The sequence below is a fragment of the Amblyomma maculatum genome, chromosome 2 (genome assembly GCF_055883805.1).
Source record: "Amblyomma maculatum isolate TAMU_Amacu chromosome 2, ASM5588380v1, whole genome shotgun sequence".
Taxonomy (NCBI): Eukaryota; Metazoa; Arthropoda; class Arachnida; order Ixodida; family Ixodidae; genus Amblyomma; species Amblyomma maculatum.
The window spans coordinates 24931426-24949646 of record NC_139345.1 but is presented as its reverse complement, the minus strand read 5'-3'; the positions used below and the strand labels follow the sequence as shown (position 1 = coordinate 24949646).

Here is an 18221-nt window from a genome sequence, read left to right as displayed (position 1 = left end):
GGTTTGGGAGGTTTGATCGGGTGCTTCTCTGCTGTTGGATTTGATAGCACGTTAAACAACCTCAGTAGGCCAAGGACACCGAAGCCCGCCACTATATCATCCGTCATAGTCGATGTCACTTTGGTGCATTAAACCCCATATGCTTTTTCCTTTTCTTTCTTTTCTTTTTTTTTTTTTTTTTTTTTTCGTTGAAGGCTTCTGCGCATCCATAACAGGGGCAGTGAGCAAATTTTGCTGTAGAGAAATGCTCGAACGTTTGAGAAACTTATGTTCCCAGCACCTGATTGTTACAATAAATGTTACATAATGCACCTAGATCAAATTACTTCACTAGTAGCCTATTTAAATCCCATTTTGTCTAAGTGGTACTGCTGCCTCCTGAAGAAATTCGTTGTTTCTGACAAGAGGAGTAAAATAGCTTCTACTACCCATGCTTAGCTAGTAAATAAATACATCCTTATAGTTGCATGATAAGTTGAACTCCATTTCCTTCGGGCAGTTTTATGTCCGACACCTGTTTTGCAAGTAATCTTAATATTTTGCTTCCTATATGATTGAGTCACAAGCTGATACCACTGAGGCATAGCACGCTTATATCCGCGAAGTGTCACCTCCTCTCCTCTGCTCGCGGAGCGCGCATCTGGGGGGAACGAGTGGCAGCCGCGCGGCGCGACCTGGCGGAGCGGAGCGAGCGCAGTTGCTCGCTCCGCTCCGTGAGTCACTGTTCAGTATTACAGCGATAAAGATATCTTCAGCCTCTAAAATTTCTTGCCATAACATGACAGCGCACATGCGCAGTTCAATACGGTGTCTTCGCAGTGACTGGTTGGTAGCTTGCATTTAACGTTATTGAAAATGAATCGCTAGCAGTCCTAAATTTTGCCGCGTGTGTAAAACTTCTCTCACATAGTGAAATTTATTGGCATTCTAAAGAACCATTACACTACTAATTTATCATTTATCTACATCACATACGTAAGAAATCCCTTATACTTTCCTAGCTTTCAGGAAATCTTTTAGAGTCATTGGCGCAGTATATTGTTGAAAAGGCGGTAAGAAAAACAAAGCTGTCATTAGGCAAGTGGTACTACACAACAAAATATAAGGCCCATGACCGCGGTACAACGCCAAAAGCATGCGAAACGATGCTAGTAGATCTAAAGGATTGATGGTAGCGTGCTTTTTTTTTTTTTTTTTTTCCTAAAATCCGCGCTTCTTTCTTGCATCTTTGGCCAAATCTGTTTTTCTGCGATATTTGAACACTATAAACAGTAAATCACGAATGCATTGCAGAAGGCACGTTTTCTTCGCCAACAACCCTGCCGTAAACTTGGAAGCAGACCTACGTGCGTTTCTGCGAGCGCCGCCAGCTGCTGATCCACACTATTGGAACGATGGTGGTGCCACCTCTAGGTCGATCTCGAGGCGATTTACCTTTGGTCTAGAGAGCGTTATTTGTATGGCTGTGAAGTGCTGAAATTAAAGTACTGTTGGAAGTTCAGTGCCTGCACTTGTTGGGTGTACAAAGTGTTTTGGGTCCACTAGTTTTGAAACGTAGGCTTTTTTTATGCAATAACATTGTACAGCAAGATTGACATGTACGTAATAGAGTTCAGTAATTAAGCTTTTAATTAACTAAAATTATGTAATCAACTTTTTTGCTTTTGATTTTAGAGGTCAACATTTATACTGGGAAAATGAAGGCAGTCAACATAAATGCTGAGTCTGCTTTTTAAATTTTTTTGGCAGTGCAGTTCGAAGTATTTAGTGTCAGAAATACACGTTTTAGCTCGTAAGGCTGGCTTCCATCACTGTACACATTTTAAACGGTGTCGCTGGGCATGATATTTTCGTGGGAATTATGTTTACTGCTTCTGCATTTTATAGACAAAGTGACGCAGTTTCAAGAATCTGCATTGCGGGAAGAGAGTTTTACGAGCTAGAAAATGCATATTTTTGATGTTAAATATTTCAAACTGCATTGTCGATGAAAAAATGTAAGAACTGCACTGAGTGCTTACGTTGACTTCCTTCATTTTCCTAATATAAATTTTAACCCCAAAAATCAAAAGTTCTAAGCTAATTACTTCATTTTAGTCAATTAATTGTTTAGTCACTGAGCTCTGTGCTGGTGCAGACAAAAGTAAATGGAGCACACTATTCACTTCTAAAATTTTTCACGCGTTGCATAATTGAAACTGGCAGCCATGATATATGCAAACCAGTAATAGACACAGGTGCCCTTTCACTAAAACAAATATTGTTTTGTTATCTCCAGTGCAGAAGGCGTGATTTTAATTTGAGCGGAAAACTGTGCTCTGTTTACTTATGTCTGCACCTCTACATAATGTCTGCCTTGCTGTACAGTCTGCATGCACAAACAGCACCGACATATCTCTCACAGGATTTAAAATAGAAGCCTGTGAACAGTTCACAAAAATCACCCGGTATATGCCTTACGTCCCTTTTTTTATATTGCATTCACCAAGGTATTCTATGAGAAGATGATCAGAGCATGGGTGCAGGCGTGGGAACCTTAATACAAGGCATGTGTAGTGTGTTTGAAATTTTGTTAGTAGATATAAGAGTGTACACCTAGGTGTCAGTTCCAGTAGCATTGCTATTTATTGGAATCATTTGTATCGGTTGTGTGCATGGCTTTTCTGCAAAATTAGCATGTCCCTGATTAGCAATGGCCAACGCCATGCACGTTTAGGAATACTACGAAAGCCTTTCATTTAATTTCAGAAATGTGTCTCGTGATGCTTCCAAGCACAGCTTATTTCTAGCATATCTGTATAGTTGACAATACTGTTTTGTTGCACTATACTGGTAGCCTGAGGGAGTACCTATGAGCCATCGCATATTAAGTGGCCAGGTTATGCCAGTACCTTTGTGAAACTAGTGATAACCATCTGGGGTTGGTCTAATTGATGGATAGTAAACATGGCAGAAAAATGTGTAAAGGCAGGAAAAGAAATAGGCGAAACCCACTAGCAGTACTTGCCAGGCTAGTCTTCCTTGAATTTGTTAAACAAGTTTTTTAATGTGCACTTTTAAACTGTAGCTGCATTCTTCATTTTTTGCTTAGTTCAAAATGACCTAGTGCCTGTGAAATGTCAGACGCCACCCTGTTTGCTGTGCAGGTTGGTGAGCCTGCCAAGCAGGACCAAAACCCATCCCCCGAGAAGCACAATGGTGGTGGAGATGAGCAGCCCGTAGCACCCTTGGTACGGCGGCGAGCCAATAGGGAGAAGGCCTTATCCCAAGAAGAGAAAAATGAAGTGGACCATGCACCAGCCCCCGTAGGAGTACTGGCCCCTCCACAGAACCCTGATGGTCCTGGTGAGATGGGTCGCCCTGTCGTGCTCAAGGGCCTAACCAAGGAGCAGGAAGAGAAGGTCAAACTGGGCTGGGACCGGAATGCCTTCAACCAGTACATCAGCGATATGATCTCCTTGCATCGATCATTGCCAGATGTGAGGGACAGCGAGTAAGTGGTCTCTGCAAGATGGCTTCCTTCATGTTGATGCCATTCAGTTATGTACAATTATGTGGCATTTGTCTTCCCAAATTATCACATAAACTTCTCACACCCTCTTATTCTTTGTTGCCTTCTTCTTCTTCTTCTTTTTTTGCTTTCTCCTAGTATTTGTTCATCACTCTCATGTGGTCACAATTTATGCTAACCACTTTTGATGGTCAACTCTGCACACTGTAACAATGATGGTGCGAACTACATAGTAGGCACCTACATTTTTGCTCAGCTTTTTTAAAGCCTTAATTTTGTTTTTGTTTCACTAGGGAGTGCAGTGAAATAAAGTTATAGCTCTTGTTTCTGTATTATCTGTCTTAAAAGAAAGGTGATGAGAATATATGTATTTTTAGTGCTTTCAAGTACTTGGATCCAGTGGGCACTATGCAAACCTTAGTTGTAGTTAATAGTAAAACCCCGCTATAGTATACTCAGATATAGTAAAAACTCTGATATAGTGAAGTGAAACTCAAGTCCCAGTTCATCCGTAGACAACTGTACATTTTCCCCCCTTTATAGTAAAGACTATTTATAAAAATCGGTTATAGTAAAGTGCATCTGGCTGCGGTGGCATTTTCCTACGAAATGACGTCGCCGCACACGCGCTAGAAAGAATCGCGAGGCAATTAATTTTTTTCTAGGAAAAAGTAAGAAAGCAACAAGTGTTTTTTTTTTTTCTTAATGGCTTTACCACTAGGCTCAGCAGCACTGAGGAGAAGCCAACTTAACGTAAGCCTTGGAGCCGCGAGAGAAGGCACGCAGCGCGTGGCGGAAAAAATAAAACTGTCTATGAACATTGAAAGAAAGCGGTGCAGTCCGTTCAGAAAGTAAGAGAGTAGAAGTGCAGTGAGAAATAGAGAATAGCAGAAATGGCCAAACATTTGCAGTACTGTGCAGCACGAAGCACAAGGCGGTGGCGGCAAGAACTGGAGGTGTGCAGTGTGCAGTTTTGCAGTGCTTAACTGCCGTGCATATTTCTCATCTATTGCCTTTTAAAAAGACAGAAACAGCAGAAGATGATGCCGAATTCATGCAAGGCTTTAATTTTCACATGAAATTAAACTCTGTTGTATTCATAGCCCTCATGCTTAAGAGGTACTTCCACAAGATGCAAACAAAATGAGGTAAAAGCGTCACGAACAGACGATAAGAGAGATATTTTAGAATGTTTCTTTTTTCATAAAGCGATAAGATGTGCTCAGTAAACAAGCATTTAATTACAAGACAGCAACTTCGTGACCATGTCATCACAGACAACTGATATAGTAAAGACCCTGATATAGTAAAGATTTTTTCTGGTCTCAGTGACTTTACTATAAAGGGATTCTACTAGTGATAAATGTCATGGGTTGGTCTAATTGATGAATAGCAAACATGGCGGAAAACAGTGTGTAAAGACGGGAAAAGGAAGAGCCAGTGGAACTAACAATCAAGTATTTATTGCCTCTAACAACTTGTTTGTTTGTTTGTCACCTGCAGGTGCAAGGATGAGCGATACCTCAAAGACCTTCCCTCAACAAGTGTGATTGTTTGCTTCCACAATGAGGCCTGGAGCGTACTGCTTAGAACCGTGCACAGTATTATTGACCGGTCACCTCCCAAGCTGTTGCATGAAATTATCCTGGTGGATGACTACTCGGACATGCGTGAGTTCGTCAGTCCTGGCTTAGCTACAATCTCACTCGACTACTAACACTTAAAGAAGGTTCAGTAACCAGTTATATGCATCGCATTATAGGTTAATAAGAATGTTAAGCGCCTTAGAAGATTGCTTTTCGTGTTTTGCTGTTTGTCATGTAGCGCAGGTTAGCAGAACTTTATCCAATTCTCAGCATACATGATTAGAAGCACGCTAATCATAGCCAGCGAACAAAGTGCATATCGCCCTTCAAGCTGCGTCCACTGCATGCTTAATGGAAATGGGGCAGGTCAGTCTTCCTTGCTGACAAATCAAGGCTTACTTTCTATTTCTATGGCTGGCCCACATCCTAAACGAACCTTTTTTTTTTTTGCCTTCACTGAAAAAAAAAAAAATGGTGATCAATGGTGGTTAATTTATTAAAATTTCTTGCTCACTGGGAACTGATTCATCTTTCTCGTTTTAAGAGCTAAGTTTTGGCAATATTTTATAGAAGCAGTGCAAAATGGGGAGGGGGCCCTCTTCAGTCTGACAGGAGTTATGCAACTTGCCTTTGGTCTAGTTTTGTGCATTTGCCACCTTGCAATATTTGCTTCCCTAGCTTTCATTTGGTGCTCAGAATGGGTACTTCCTCCGTAAAGCATGTGTCCCAAGCCTTGTCTTTTGTTCTCGTGCAGCACATCTGAAGCAGAAGCTGGAGGACTATGTTGCCCATTTTCCTAAGGTGAAAATAGTGCGTGCTCAGAAGCGGGAAGGTCTCATCCGGGCTCGGCTTCTCGGCGCTGCAGCTGCCACAGCTCCCGTGCTGACTTACCTGGACTCGCATTGCGAGTGCACTGAAGGCAAGTAGAAACATGGGAGAGAAATTGCAGTGAAATGTCTGTACTGCATGGCATTGTAGCTGTGAGGCTGTCACATAGATCGATTCATTCGAAACCATTAACTGGAGGTCAGTCTAGTTCACGAATTACATATATTTTTTTTCAACAAGTTAAAAACCTTAATGAGCTAAACTGGTCTTATTTTGTGGCCACATGGCTGAAATTAAGTGGAAAGTAAATACTCTTTTGTTGTGAAACTTCTTTCACTTCTTGAATTTGCGCAGAACTGTTTTGCTTAATGGTGCTTACTTCCAAAGCTCTGCAGGTATTTCAGAACTCCATTCAATAGTTGCACATTTTCACTCGGCTCCAGGCTGCTGTGTAAAGCAAAGCACAACCTTTAAAAGGGCTTCTTGCACTATTTTCCCAGTAGTTCTCTCCTCCACAGTTAATTCAGTTCTGTGTCCTCATTTCTGTATTCGTTTAAGCGCACCCAAATGCCAGTATGAACCACCAACCATTTGAAGCTTTGTTAATTCAGTTAGCTTGGCTTAGTTTTGAATGTGTCGTGGCTTTGCTTGCAGGTTGGCTAGAGCCTCTCCTGGATCGGATAGCACGCAATTCGACCACTGTTGTGTGCCCCGTGATTGACGTGATTAGTGACAGCACCTTTGAGTACCACTACAGAGACTCTGGAGGTGTCAATGTGGGGGGCTTTGACTGGAACCTGCAGTTCAGCTGGCATGCTGTCCCTGAGCGAGAGCGCAACCGCAGGAAGCACTCGTGGGACCCTGTCTGGTCAGTAGGTTTTAACAATGCAAATGATAGCTTGCACTGAGTTTGTAGTGACCTAACCGAATGGCTGAATGCAACATTGTATCGGCATCATCGGTGCACATACAGGCCCACAGAAGGTTTTTTAATGCTAGAATGAAAAACTTCTTAAATTTTTTGCTCCTTGGTGTCACTGCCATACTCGTCGCGCAGGAAGGTGCACAGCACACCTTCCTTGTGTTCACAGCTGTGTGCTTGGACTGCCAAGGAAAAGCTTTTCTGTGATTTTCATTTTCTGAAAATTTTTAGGCCCCTGTGCATTCAGAAGGAAGCCCGTGGCTACTTAGCGAGCCACAGGATATACCTGCCCTAAAGAAATTTCATCTGGTCGTCTAGAACTCTTATTAAAAAAATAAGCAAGGTGCATACTGACTGGTCTCTTGCACATTACAGAAAACAAGTAACCTATTGCAACTACTCCAACTGAAATGTTGCTGGTTACAGTGATTTTTGCACTGCAACGGATAAAAAGTAACTGAACAATCGCAGAAGAGTAATCAATTATGAATGTGTTTTTTCTTTGCAGCTTTTATTCCCATAACAGAAATTCACTCTGACTACAGTAAATTAGTGCAACTTGCTTGATGTTTTGTTACGCATTGTTATTTTTCAAGGGGAGTTGTATATTGATGCTCTTGATAACGTTTCTGTATTCTCTCATGATGAGATGCCACTAAACATTCCTTGATGATATTCCTTGGAAGGTCAGTGTTGCAATGTGTGAACACCTTCCACACCAGCTTATTAGTTAAGCGGTGCTTCGACACTAGTGCTTCACATTTGGGTGCTGTAGGCTGCAGTCACCGCACTCAAAAGTCTCGAAGGAGCTTGCAGTGTTTTTGAGTGCGAATGCCTTATTTTTTTTCGTGCTAACTTAGCTCTTACCAGTCAGAACTCCCTCATAGTAATGTGAATTTTGTTTTCATGTTTCATGAGTTTTGTCTTGCTGTCGAGCCGACCTGGTGGCTTAACTGAATATCTTGAGAAGCAGACAGTGGATCAATAATAGTCAGTCATGAGGTGCAAGGCTTGCTCACGGTGATGAGATTGAAGGCACAGGTTCTGTTCCTATGCCATCTATAAAGTCGAGCACAAGGCCAGGCCATAGCCTGTATGTACCCATCAGAGGGTACATGAGTCAATGGAGTGCCAGAGTAGTGGAGTTGCCAGAGCTTCGGCCTTGCATTCGAGGGTTGGCAGATTTGGGCACCCACTGGTTTTCTAATGGTTTACATGACTTCCCTGGGCTTAGTACTCAACTTTTCTGAGGAAGAATGCTGAAAGCTTTTGTTCAGTCAGCAGTCACTGGCAAAAAACTAGTAATGTTACCTGTCTCCGTGGAATGGCAGGGGAACCACGAGTACCTCAGTCCTAATTAGTCTTAAAGGTATTCTTGAATTACTGCCATTAAAGTTTGTTTCACTTATCCATGGATATGAATGACAAGAAAACTAGATTCACCCCAGAAGCAAATAAATTTTTGTTTCTTGAAATTTTATACTGCAGGGCAAGTTAAACATATCCATGTTTGGCAGAAGGCCTATTTCTACTGCACAACAATAAAAGAAGGTATTGGGCTTCAGTTTCAGTTTGGCAAGCTGGAAAAAAAAAAAAAGAAAAGAAAGATATGTATGAAAGATAAAGACAAATGCACACACACACACACACAAAGCACCATGTCTGTGTCTTTTGTTTTTTTGTCCTGTGTTTTATTGTGCTCTTATTTTCTCCATTATGAAAGCTCACACGGCCAATATACTCTCCATCTAATCAAGTCCTGCTTTCTTGGACATAATTTGTTAATTTAACTGTGGAACGTTGCTAAGGTGCTGTTATGAGTGTGTTGAGGAGAATAGTCAGGCGTTCCAAAGCATAGCTAAATTTGGGTTTTAAAGTTTTTCTTCTTTCGCTTCAGAGAAGCAAGTGCTGATGTGAGCATGGTGTGGATGCTGGCTGTGTACACACTCCTTAGTGCGATAGCTTTAATATTTTGAAAATTAATTTTTAAAATTTATTAAATAAATCATCATTATCGCCTTTGGCACCACCATCAGCAATGTCATTTCACTTGCGTCTTTCATGTTTACATCATCAGCAGTTATATGCATGTGCTGTCAAAAGTAGACTAGCATGCTGCAAAGCACTATGTGCTCTACCCGTCGCACACAGATGCATTGTGACTTTAGCTGTGCTGGTTCTCTGTATCTGTCGAAAAGCATTTTGCTTTTTCTCATGGTATGCTGCTTACAGCGTCCAAAGGTGGCCATGCACATCATATATTCCCGAAGAGCTTTTATTGATGCTTTGAATCAGAGGCAAATTTGTGTGAACAATAATAAAAAAACATTGATTACTTCTTTTTTTGTACATACTGGGGATTGCAGCGTAACATTCATTGGCACCTTCTGATACCAGTCAGCTCGCATGGCAGTTCTAGCTCAGTGGCAGTTGTCAGCATTGCCAGTTCTTTGTTTTCCTTGTTGCATTGTGGAAACTGTGGGTTCCCTGTGGCTTGTTGGTGTCCTGTGCACGACTGTTTAAAATCGAGTGCAACCTTCAGGTCATCTTATGATTTGTATCTGATGACACGAAAGATGGCAGACTAATGAAGTGTGTTCACAATTTCTTCCCCCTCCTTTTTTCTTTTTATGTTGAAGACGTCATTTGCTCTGTGCTTGGGGAAAGCCAGCAAGAAGTGTAGCACTGACTAGCGCACACTGTTAAACTGTGCTTCCTTCCGTTACAGGTCGCCCACTATGGCCGGAGGCTTGTTTGCCATAGACAAGGCCTTCTTTGAAAAGCTGGGCACTTATGACAGTGGATTCGACATCTGGGGTGGAGAAAACCTGGAGCTGTCCTTCAAGGTGCTCATCACTGCCTAGTTATTGGCACTTTACTCTATTTACTAGTATCAGTTGCTTAATTCCGATGTAAAGCTAAATGTCTATTTAAAATTACATGGCAGTCTTTGTTTCGAGCTCTTGCCATGTAGCCTTGGGGGTATAAGCCATGAAAGCATCTCATCTGTTCAGAATGTCCATTAATGTCATGTTGTTTAAATATTTTGTCAGTTTCTTGCGTGCTACTACATGAATACAAAATATTATATCTCCCATGCATGCGTCGCTGTGCTCTCAGAGCCACAACAGTCAAGCATTAAGTAATAGTTCTGAACATTTTCACCTGTAAGACTGGTGTCTGGCCACATGTGTGGCTTAGGTGTGGTTTGGCTTTTCTTGATGTGCCTTATGCAGCTACATTGTGAATGCAACTCTGTTGTTAGTGGCACAGCTGGTAATAAAAGCTAAAGGAGCACTGAAGACGGCTCAGTTCAGTTTTTGTTGTGAGAAAAATTTGATTTCTTGCTTTCTTGTATCTCTATTGACATTTGTTCAGTGGTGAGACATATTTATCGTTGAGGGACTTGAAATTGAAAATGCACTGTTTCTTCCTGGCACTTGATTCACATTTATGACAATGACAATGTTGAGACAAGTGTGGACTGTGTAAATGATTACAGGAAGTCCATGACAGTGTGGTCTAGCTTTGGAGATACTCGTACGAAATGCTTGACATCGTCATAGTTCTTACTTAATTATTTTTTGTATTTTCTACCTTGTAGCGGATTCATTTTCATCTAATGTAGGCTCTTTATCAGCAGACTGTGATAATTAATCGATGGAGGCCAATTTGTGTTCAGTGTCCCCTACAAGTGGCGCTTCTGAATTGGCTGTTTGTAAAGAGAGCATAATGCTTGTTCTGTGATCTAGGGTCTCTTACGCTCTAATCGAATACCTTCTGCGTCGTCTTAGTCGGTCTGACATTTTCTTGTCCGCTATCTTGAGGGGAGCAAACACATAGCAGACACTATGTTACTTCAGTACAGTATTTCAGCTGTGCTTCCTTTTCCTTTTCATACAAACAGCCTAGCTGATGCAGTAAGCACACTTTTTCTCCCATTTGTGACTGGTGGAAAAAAGAATATGTGTAATTTTTGCTGAAACAAACATAAGCCCCGCCAAAGTGTGCATATTGAGGCCAAACGAATGGCCATCTATTATTAAAGAGAGTACAGAGCGGTTATATGAAGCTGCCCTCCTTTTGTTTCCTTCAGACATGGATGTGTGGAGGCACATTGGAGATTGTACCTTGCTCTCACGTGGGCCACATCTTCCGCAAGCGTAGCCCCTACAAGTGGCGTTCAGGGGTGAACGTACTGCGACGGAACTCAGTGCGCCTGGCTGAAGTCTGGCTCGATGAGTACAAGCAGTACTACTACCAGCGCATTGGTGATGACCTGGTGGGTACCAGCTCCTTCACTATTGCGCACTGTTCAAAGGCGAATGTGCAGGTCTGCCTGTTATCAACTTCCAGGCCACTGAAAACGTATTTAGTAAGTGTAGACCGAGCTGTAAGTTGCAGAGCCAAAGCTTTAAGGCCTAAAATCATGCATAAGTGCAGCACCACATGCTGAAGGTCAGTTGTAAGAGGAGACTCTTAGAGTAGGCTCCCACTAAGAAATGCAGTGTATACAAACTGTCCAGTAAATGTGGACACTGTTCGTTACGCTTTTTAACGCTAAGGTGTAAATTAAAAAATTGTCAAGAACCAAAAAAAAAAGAATGCCCTGATCTAGGTGCTTCTGATGAGGTTGCCTTTGCATAGCCCTTTTTATTCGGAGAAAATGAAAGCCTGCTTAATTTTAAAAGTGAGTGATTACTATGCGTCATGCGCCCCAATATGCCGCGGTTACACCACTGCCATTCGTGAATTGGTAAAACGCTACCAAATTCACCCCTTTTGTGCTGCCTATGAGATGCTGGTGGTGCAATCTCAAGTGCGTTGGCTGCAGCACTGGTGCTTGTTTTTGAGCCAGTGGCAGTAAAGAGCTCTGTTGTAGGCATCAAAGAAAGCACGAATGAGAGCGCTGTAGTTGCAGTGATGATATTTTCCAAACTTAAAGCTATTAATTTGGAAGTTGATGAAGGTGGTGGCACCAGAAGCAGAGCCTTAGAGACTGGCAAAGAAACGTGCAGTGTTCTCAGCTCTAGTGGTGGCTTGTGCAATCAAGCCATCACGGGCTCTCTGCTAAGTTCGCTCCCCGCCACCCCAGGAGCTATCAAAAGATAAACACGCCTGGACGTTATCGCTAGGCAGCATCTTGGCACGCTGCCAAGAAATGAGCTGTGGATGAGACCACTGAAACGGAGTGAGTGACGCGCGCCATCGACATGCAAGCGAAAACGCTCGCGATTTCTGCCACGGCGACACAGAAACCTTGTTTTGAGCTGCCGCGGTGCTCGAGCGGCGAGAGGGACGCAGTTCAACAAGTTTGAAATTTTTCGCTCTGTCACTGCCGCTCGTCGCTGAGATCGCTTAAACGCTTGCATGTGAGCGAGCTGGCCTTTACGCATTTTTTTTTTTTTTTTTTCAAATTCTCGGGTGCAAAAGTGGAGGGTGGGTTCATTATGCGAGTGGGTTGATTACGCGACAAATATGGTATCGTTTTTTCGCATCGTAAGTGCCGTCACAAACCGATTTCTGTATATCGAATTATCGATATATCGAACTAGCAATATATCGAACTATTTCGCGATCCCCTTCGAGTTCGATATATCCGGGTTCGACTGTATTGGAATAAACTGAAAGTGCTGCTTGAGTTCAGTGATGGTAAGATGCGTCGGGCAGAACAAGCAAGAACTGCCTCAGTCAAGATAACTGCATCTCTGCTCGTGTTACCACAAGTGTGGCTACTACATTTCTCACAGTGCCTTCTTTGTCCTGCAGGGTGATTTTGGAGATGTGAGCGCAAGGAAGAAGCTCAGGGAAAAGCTCAAGTGCCGCTCATTTGACTGGTATGTGCGCACCATCTATCCAGAGCTCTTCGTGCCTGGAGATGCAGTCGCCTCTGGAGAGGTTTGTATACAGTGCAGACATGTTTTATATATTGTTGCTGCTAGCATGAACCAGAAGTGCGAATAAAAAGCTCGTAGACAAAGCAGAATAAAACAACCATACCAGCACTGTTGGTAATTTCCCAGAACAGATGGGCATAATTTGGCTTGGTGTTCATCTCACAGATGTAGGAATTTAATCATTGGCCAGGCTGAGTGTCACCCTATCCCAGCAGACTATTTAATTTCATCATCCTTGCCTTACTGTGTGGTGCATCTTGATATTGCCCTTTTTCTTAATACACATTGTGCCATTTTTAACAGACCGGTATTAACGAGTGAAGAGGTCTCTTTCCAGCTGGGGTCGTAACAGCTCATCATCTTAATTTCAGCTATAGATGGAAACTTCTTGCATACCATTAGCAGTTTGAAAGCTGACTACGTTTTTGAGCACACATTAAAAGAAACCTGCTTGCTCTAGCCCATCACCTGCAGAAGTGGTCATGTCATTGCCACAACCTGTTTTATCCCCCTTGCATTTGCTTAACTCAGATATGGTTTGTTGACTTGTGAAATAGTACTAAACCTCATTTGACAGTGGGAAGCTCCAGACATTCAAGTGTTTCTTGAAGCATACAAAACACAAATGTACACATAGAAACACATTTTGAAATTTTTGAGAACACTGCTTGTGGTGCTGTTCTGCAACGGTTAATTGTTACATGGTCACCTAGCTTACGGTGTTCAAGTAGATTTTATCATTGTTACTCACCTGTCAACTAAGAAGCATGCAGTGATTCAGTAGCTCTGATCCTTAAGACATTGTAAAAAATCATATGTATTTAATATGGGTTCAGATGACTCTACAGTAGATGGTTTCTTTATTTTCTCAGCATTGCTACTTCTGCTTCTCACACCTTAAACTTTCTAATTGCTAAAATAAATGGTTGGCCAGTGCAATCTTTCTATATAGTATTGCCTGGAAGGAATGGTATTTCTGGACAGAGCCACCTGCATCACAACCGTACCATAACCTAACAGTGCTTTCAGAGATTTACAACTTGCCAGCCTCTCTGCACGGGGTGGTTGTAACCAAGCCTGACCAGTAAGTGGCTGCTTTCAGGTGCGCAACAAGGGCCAAGGTGGCAGCAGCTGCCTGGACAGTCCTGCTGGTCGGGACAACATGCACAAGCCTGTGGGAATGTACCCCTGCCATGGCCAGGGAGGAAATCAGGTGGGTATTTGCATTTTTTTGAAGCAAGCCTCCATTGACGCTGTAATGGGGTCATTGCTGCAATAATGGCTGCGAAAGTTATGGCATCTGTGACTATGGCAGTGATATTACTGAGGGACTACAGTGATGGCTGCCAACCATCTGTTTGCACGTGACTGCACACCCATCATCCACTGCCACTGACCTCTGCAGTGGCCTATCACATGGGGCTTTTGCTGTAAGCAGGTGCACCGGTGGATCTGCTGCACCACTTGCACCAAATTGTGCCAAATGGAAAATATTGCTACATGCTGGGACAAAATGAAGTTTTTCCTCACTTTTGTGTCACACTGCCAAAAGGTCCATTGGCTACGAAAACAAAACAAAAATTGAAGCCAGAGCTCTCACTTGTTGGCTGCGCAGTCCATCCACAACAGTGTAACAGAAGATGCGTGGGATTATGGAAATATTGAAAATTTTGAATAGTTTGTGAACAGAATGTGCTGTTCAATATGAGTCATGCCACACAATTGACCATTTAAAATGTTGAGTGAATATTTGAAAATCAAATTTTTCCTGCTCCTCTAAAAGCACTGGCAGAATTCGTGGCATTTTCAAGCAGTGCTCACTATCTTAATATGCACTTCCTGTACCTCGTCATATCTTTTTGGCCATACGTGATAAGCGCAAGATGGAAAGCAGCCTCATAGCCAGCCCACATGTGTGTATCTTGCGGTATAGTTTTGTTTTCATTGGTTCAAATTTGAGCACTTGCCTCACTGCGGCAGTGGAACTGCATCTGAAACAGTAGTAAAATCTAAGCCACCCTCTGTAATGCGTTCAGTCCCTGAGCGCATCTAAATAAATAATCACCTGGAACACCATTTGAATAATTTTCTGGAGGCCCATTTCTGCCACTGTTGTGAAAGCATGTTCGATGCCTTCAGATGGGACTGCCCCAGTTGTGAACAGTTTAATGCACCTTGAAAATTTTTATGCACAGCTGGAACTAACGAGCTGAAGGTTTAGATCAGTTGATGTGCTGAGAAGATATTACTGCTGAAATTGCTCCACTATTTATCATTCAAATGCGAAATTTATGCGCCCATCACGTCTGTGTGCTGCAAGACTGATATACGTGCTCCAACAGGGCTACACCTGGTCAAAAAAGCCACGTTTGATCGTAATTCTTTTGCCAGTGCAGCCCATTTCAAGAGAAAGTAGAAGGAGTGATGCCATTTGCATTGTAGTCTGATCTACCACTTCTCCATCATTTTGCGAGCTGTCTTGTTCCATTTTAGTAGCGTGCCACACTGTGCTTCTTAGATAGCAATGTTCGATTTCATCCCACCAGTGGGCATCGTCTGAGCAAGGACCATTGAAAAAAAGAAACTTTATATTCAATGATGTCATACTTGCATTTCAAGTAGCCTTTTTCTGCATGTACTAATTTTTACCCTGATTAAAAATTACTGTACTCTTCAAAATATTTTTGCCATTTGCTCATTTTAGGGTGTTTTTATGTGATAGCTTGAGAAGCTCGCTGATGCATTTTTCAGTCTTTGTGTCGCTCGGTGAGATGGCAGTTTCTGGGGCAAAGATTTTGCAGCTCCAAAATTTGTCACTGAAGTGCAGGACTGACTGTGTCTTGTGTGGACTGCTGCTGCAGTTCTGGAAGCAGGTCATGATGGAATTGGGATTGAATCAAGGCTGGATGGCACTCTAAAAAACATGCACTTAATAAGCCAGTATGCCACGTCCTGCAGACAATGTTGAAAAGAGCTGACAGCACCGGTATGCCTGCCAGAGATTCGACTCCTCCCAAAACCGCACCACTCGCTCGTCGGACACCAGAAACACTTTACATTGCAGCCCCATCCAGCAGTGCAGCCAGAGCTTGAGTCTCACCAATGCTGGTATCACCGAAGCTGTAGACGCTCTCTTTCTCTCCCTCTCTTGTGCGCGCACTTTCCTTTTCGGCACTCCTCTTGCATTTATTTCATTTTAAAAAGCAAAAGTCGTATTTGAACTTCTATGTTTTCAACACTGCACATTGTGTCTAGCCAGGCCAGAGGCATCTCATGACCTTTCTTTTTTTTGTGAGCAGGGGGTCTGTGCACATCCATTTGAAAAATCACTGGTTTAGAATCGCTCCATCAGCTTTTCGTAGAATTCTTCTAGGCACTTGACGAAGCAGCATCACATGCTGCTGGGACATTTTGACTGCCTTTAAGACAGACGGTGTTGTTGACTTATTTGTACTTTTATTTCTTTCTCGTTTCAGTACTGGATGCTTAGTAAAGAAGGCGAGATCCGGCGAGATGAGGCATGCCTTGATTACGCTGGTTCTGATGTTGTTCTCTACCCATGCCATGGATCAAAGGGCAACCAACTGTGGATCTACGACGATGCAGTATGTTCTTAAACTTTTTACTTCTGAACTGTCTGCAGCATATTTTTATTCATTGCTATCGACTGCCCCTTCTCGCAGTGAAGTTTACAAGCTGCACAATTTTTTACATATGTGATGGTTCAGCACACATATGTGCTTTAATGTATGTGGTCTGTTTCTGATGCAGGAAGGTAGTTAGTTGCTTTATTCATATACAGCCAAACCCACTTATAACAATACTGGTTTTAACTATATCGGATATAACAATAGGCAGCCGCTGCATCTTCAGGTTTGCCATGTGTTCTATGGGAGAATAAACCGCTTATTACAATGCTGTCATATTATATTATCGGTTATAAGAATCAAATATGGTCACTGAAACTCAACAAAAACGCAGAAATGCGGCGGCCACGAAAGCACACTCGTAAGCGGAGACGCCGACAATGCCGGTGCTGCAACAATAAAAAAAGAAAAGAAATCGGGACAGAGCACGTCGAGCCAATGCGTTGGTGTTGGTCAGATGCGCCAGGGAAGCCTGCATGCTGCGGAGACGCGGGAAGGACGGAGCGCTTCCTCACGCGGAGGAGGAGGGAAAGCGTAAGGCGCTGCTAGGCACGGCTGTTCTGAGGGAGAGCTTCCCCCTTGAGACAACCGGTGACCTAGGCAACTCGTCCTTTATGCCTCTGCATGGTGGAGCAGTTCATTCTGATAGTGCGCTGATCATGTTGCGCTGCACTATCCTCCCCTATTTGCTTTGTTCAGCTCCCCGCTTCGCGGTTGCACATGTTTTGTGGCAGGTGTGCAGCAGTGTTCATGCACGTCTTTCTAGCGTGGTTCTCTTAGTGGGCCATCATCGTTTCCATAATCTTGCTGGTCCTGTATTTTTTGTGAATAGCAATGGAGGATCTTTTTTCAGGAAGCGCGGTACAACCGGCGCAGAAGAGGAAGCGAATGGCAATACCGCTAGAACATAAGCGGAAAATTGTATGGTGAGCACAAGGACGGCGTAAAAGTGTGCAACTTGTTGCACAAGTACAGCCTGACATAACCTACAGTATAGATAATCATCCACGGTGCGCTCAAGATAGCGAACGAAAGTGATGCCAGTGCTGCCCATGCAATGGACGACGGCCGGAAAAGGGTTCGGCACGGGGCCTACAAAGACATAGAACAGGCGCTCTACCAGTGGTTCTTGAATGCCCGTGCAGCGAACTTGCCAATTAGTGACCCAATCTTAGCGGAGAAGGCAAAGCACTTCGCATACCTTCTGTGCAACACCGATTTCCAGCCTGGTGGTGGTTGGATTCAACGGTTCAAGGAAAGACGTGGAAGCGTCTACAAGGAAGTCGTGGGTGAGGCAGGATCGCTCACTATCGACGCTAGGCAGAAGTGGCTTGAGGAAACATTGCCCTGCATCCGAGAAGCATACGTGAATTGCAACTTGTACAATGGGGACGAGACGGCTGTTTTTCCAGATGCTACCGTCAAAGACGCACGCCGTCAAAGGCGATCCCTGTAAGGGTGGCAAGCAAAGCAAATTGTGCGTGACCATTATCTTGTCTGCCAACATAGACGGCAGCAACAAGTGCCCGGCCTTTGTCATAGGGAAATCCAAGAATCCCCGCTGTTTTCGTGGTGCCGCAAACATCCCTGTTCACTGCAGTCATAACGAGAAAGCATGGATTACATGCGAAGGCAGGAAGGTGGCATTGGTGCTCGGCAATTGCACTGCACACCAAACAGCTCAGAAGCTCTCACATATGGAAGTTTTTTCCTCCCACCTAAAACTGCTGCAGGCTTGCAGCCTATGGATGCAGGCGTGATTGCTTGCTTCAAGGCACTCCATCACAGACATGTTTTGAGCAGGCCCGCACTGAACATCGACATTTCTGT

General features: G+C 43.3%; 1 protein-coding gene across 1 annotated transcript in view; it reads left to right on the top strand.

Moving 5' to 3' along the window:
- Window positions 1-18221, top strand: part of Pgant9 (polypeptide N-acetylgalactosaminyltransferase 9) — a 146133-nt gene that overhangs the window by 118935 nt on the left and 8977 nt on the right. Inside the window, exons 3-11 of the mRNA XM_084593521.1 lie at window positions 3147-3493; window positions 5015-5181; window positions 5852-6016; window positions 6580-6793; window positions 9576-9693; window positions 10944-11129; window positions 12617-12745; window positions 13847-13957; window positions 16221-16349. Coding sequence (XP_084449647.1) covers window positions 3147-3493; window positions 5015-5181; window positions 5852-6016; window positions 6580-6793; window positions 9576-9693; window positions 10944-11129; window positions 12617-12745; window positions 13847-13957; window positions 16221-16349 — 1566 coding nt within the window. The remainder of the gene's footprint in view (window positions 1-3146; window positions 3494-5014; window positions 5182-5851; window positions 6017-6579; window positions 6794-9575; window positions 9694-10943; window positions 11130-12616; window positions 12746-13846; window positions 13958-16220; window positions 16350-18221) is intronic.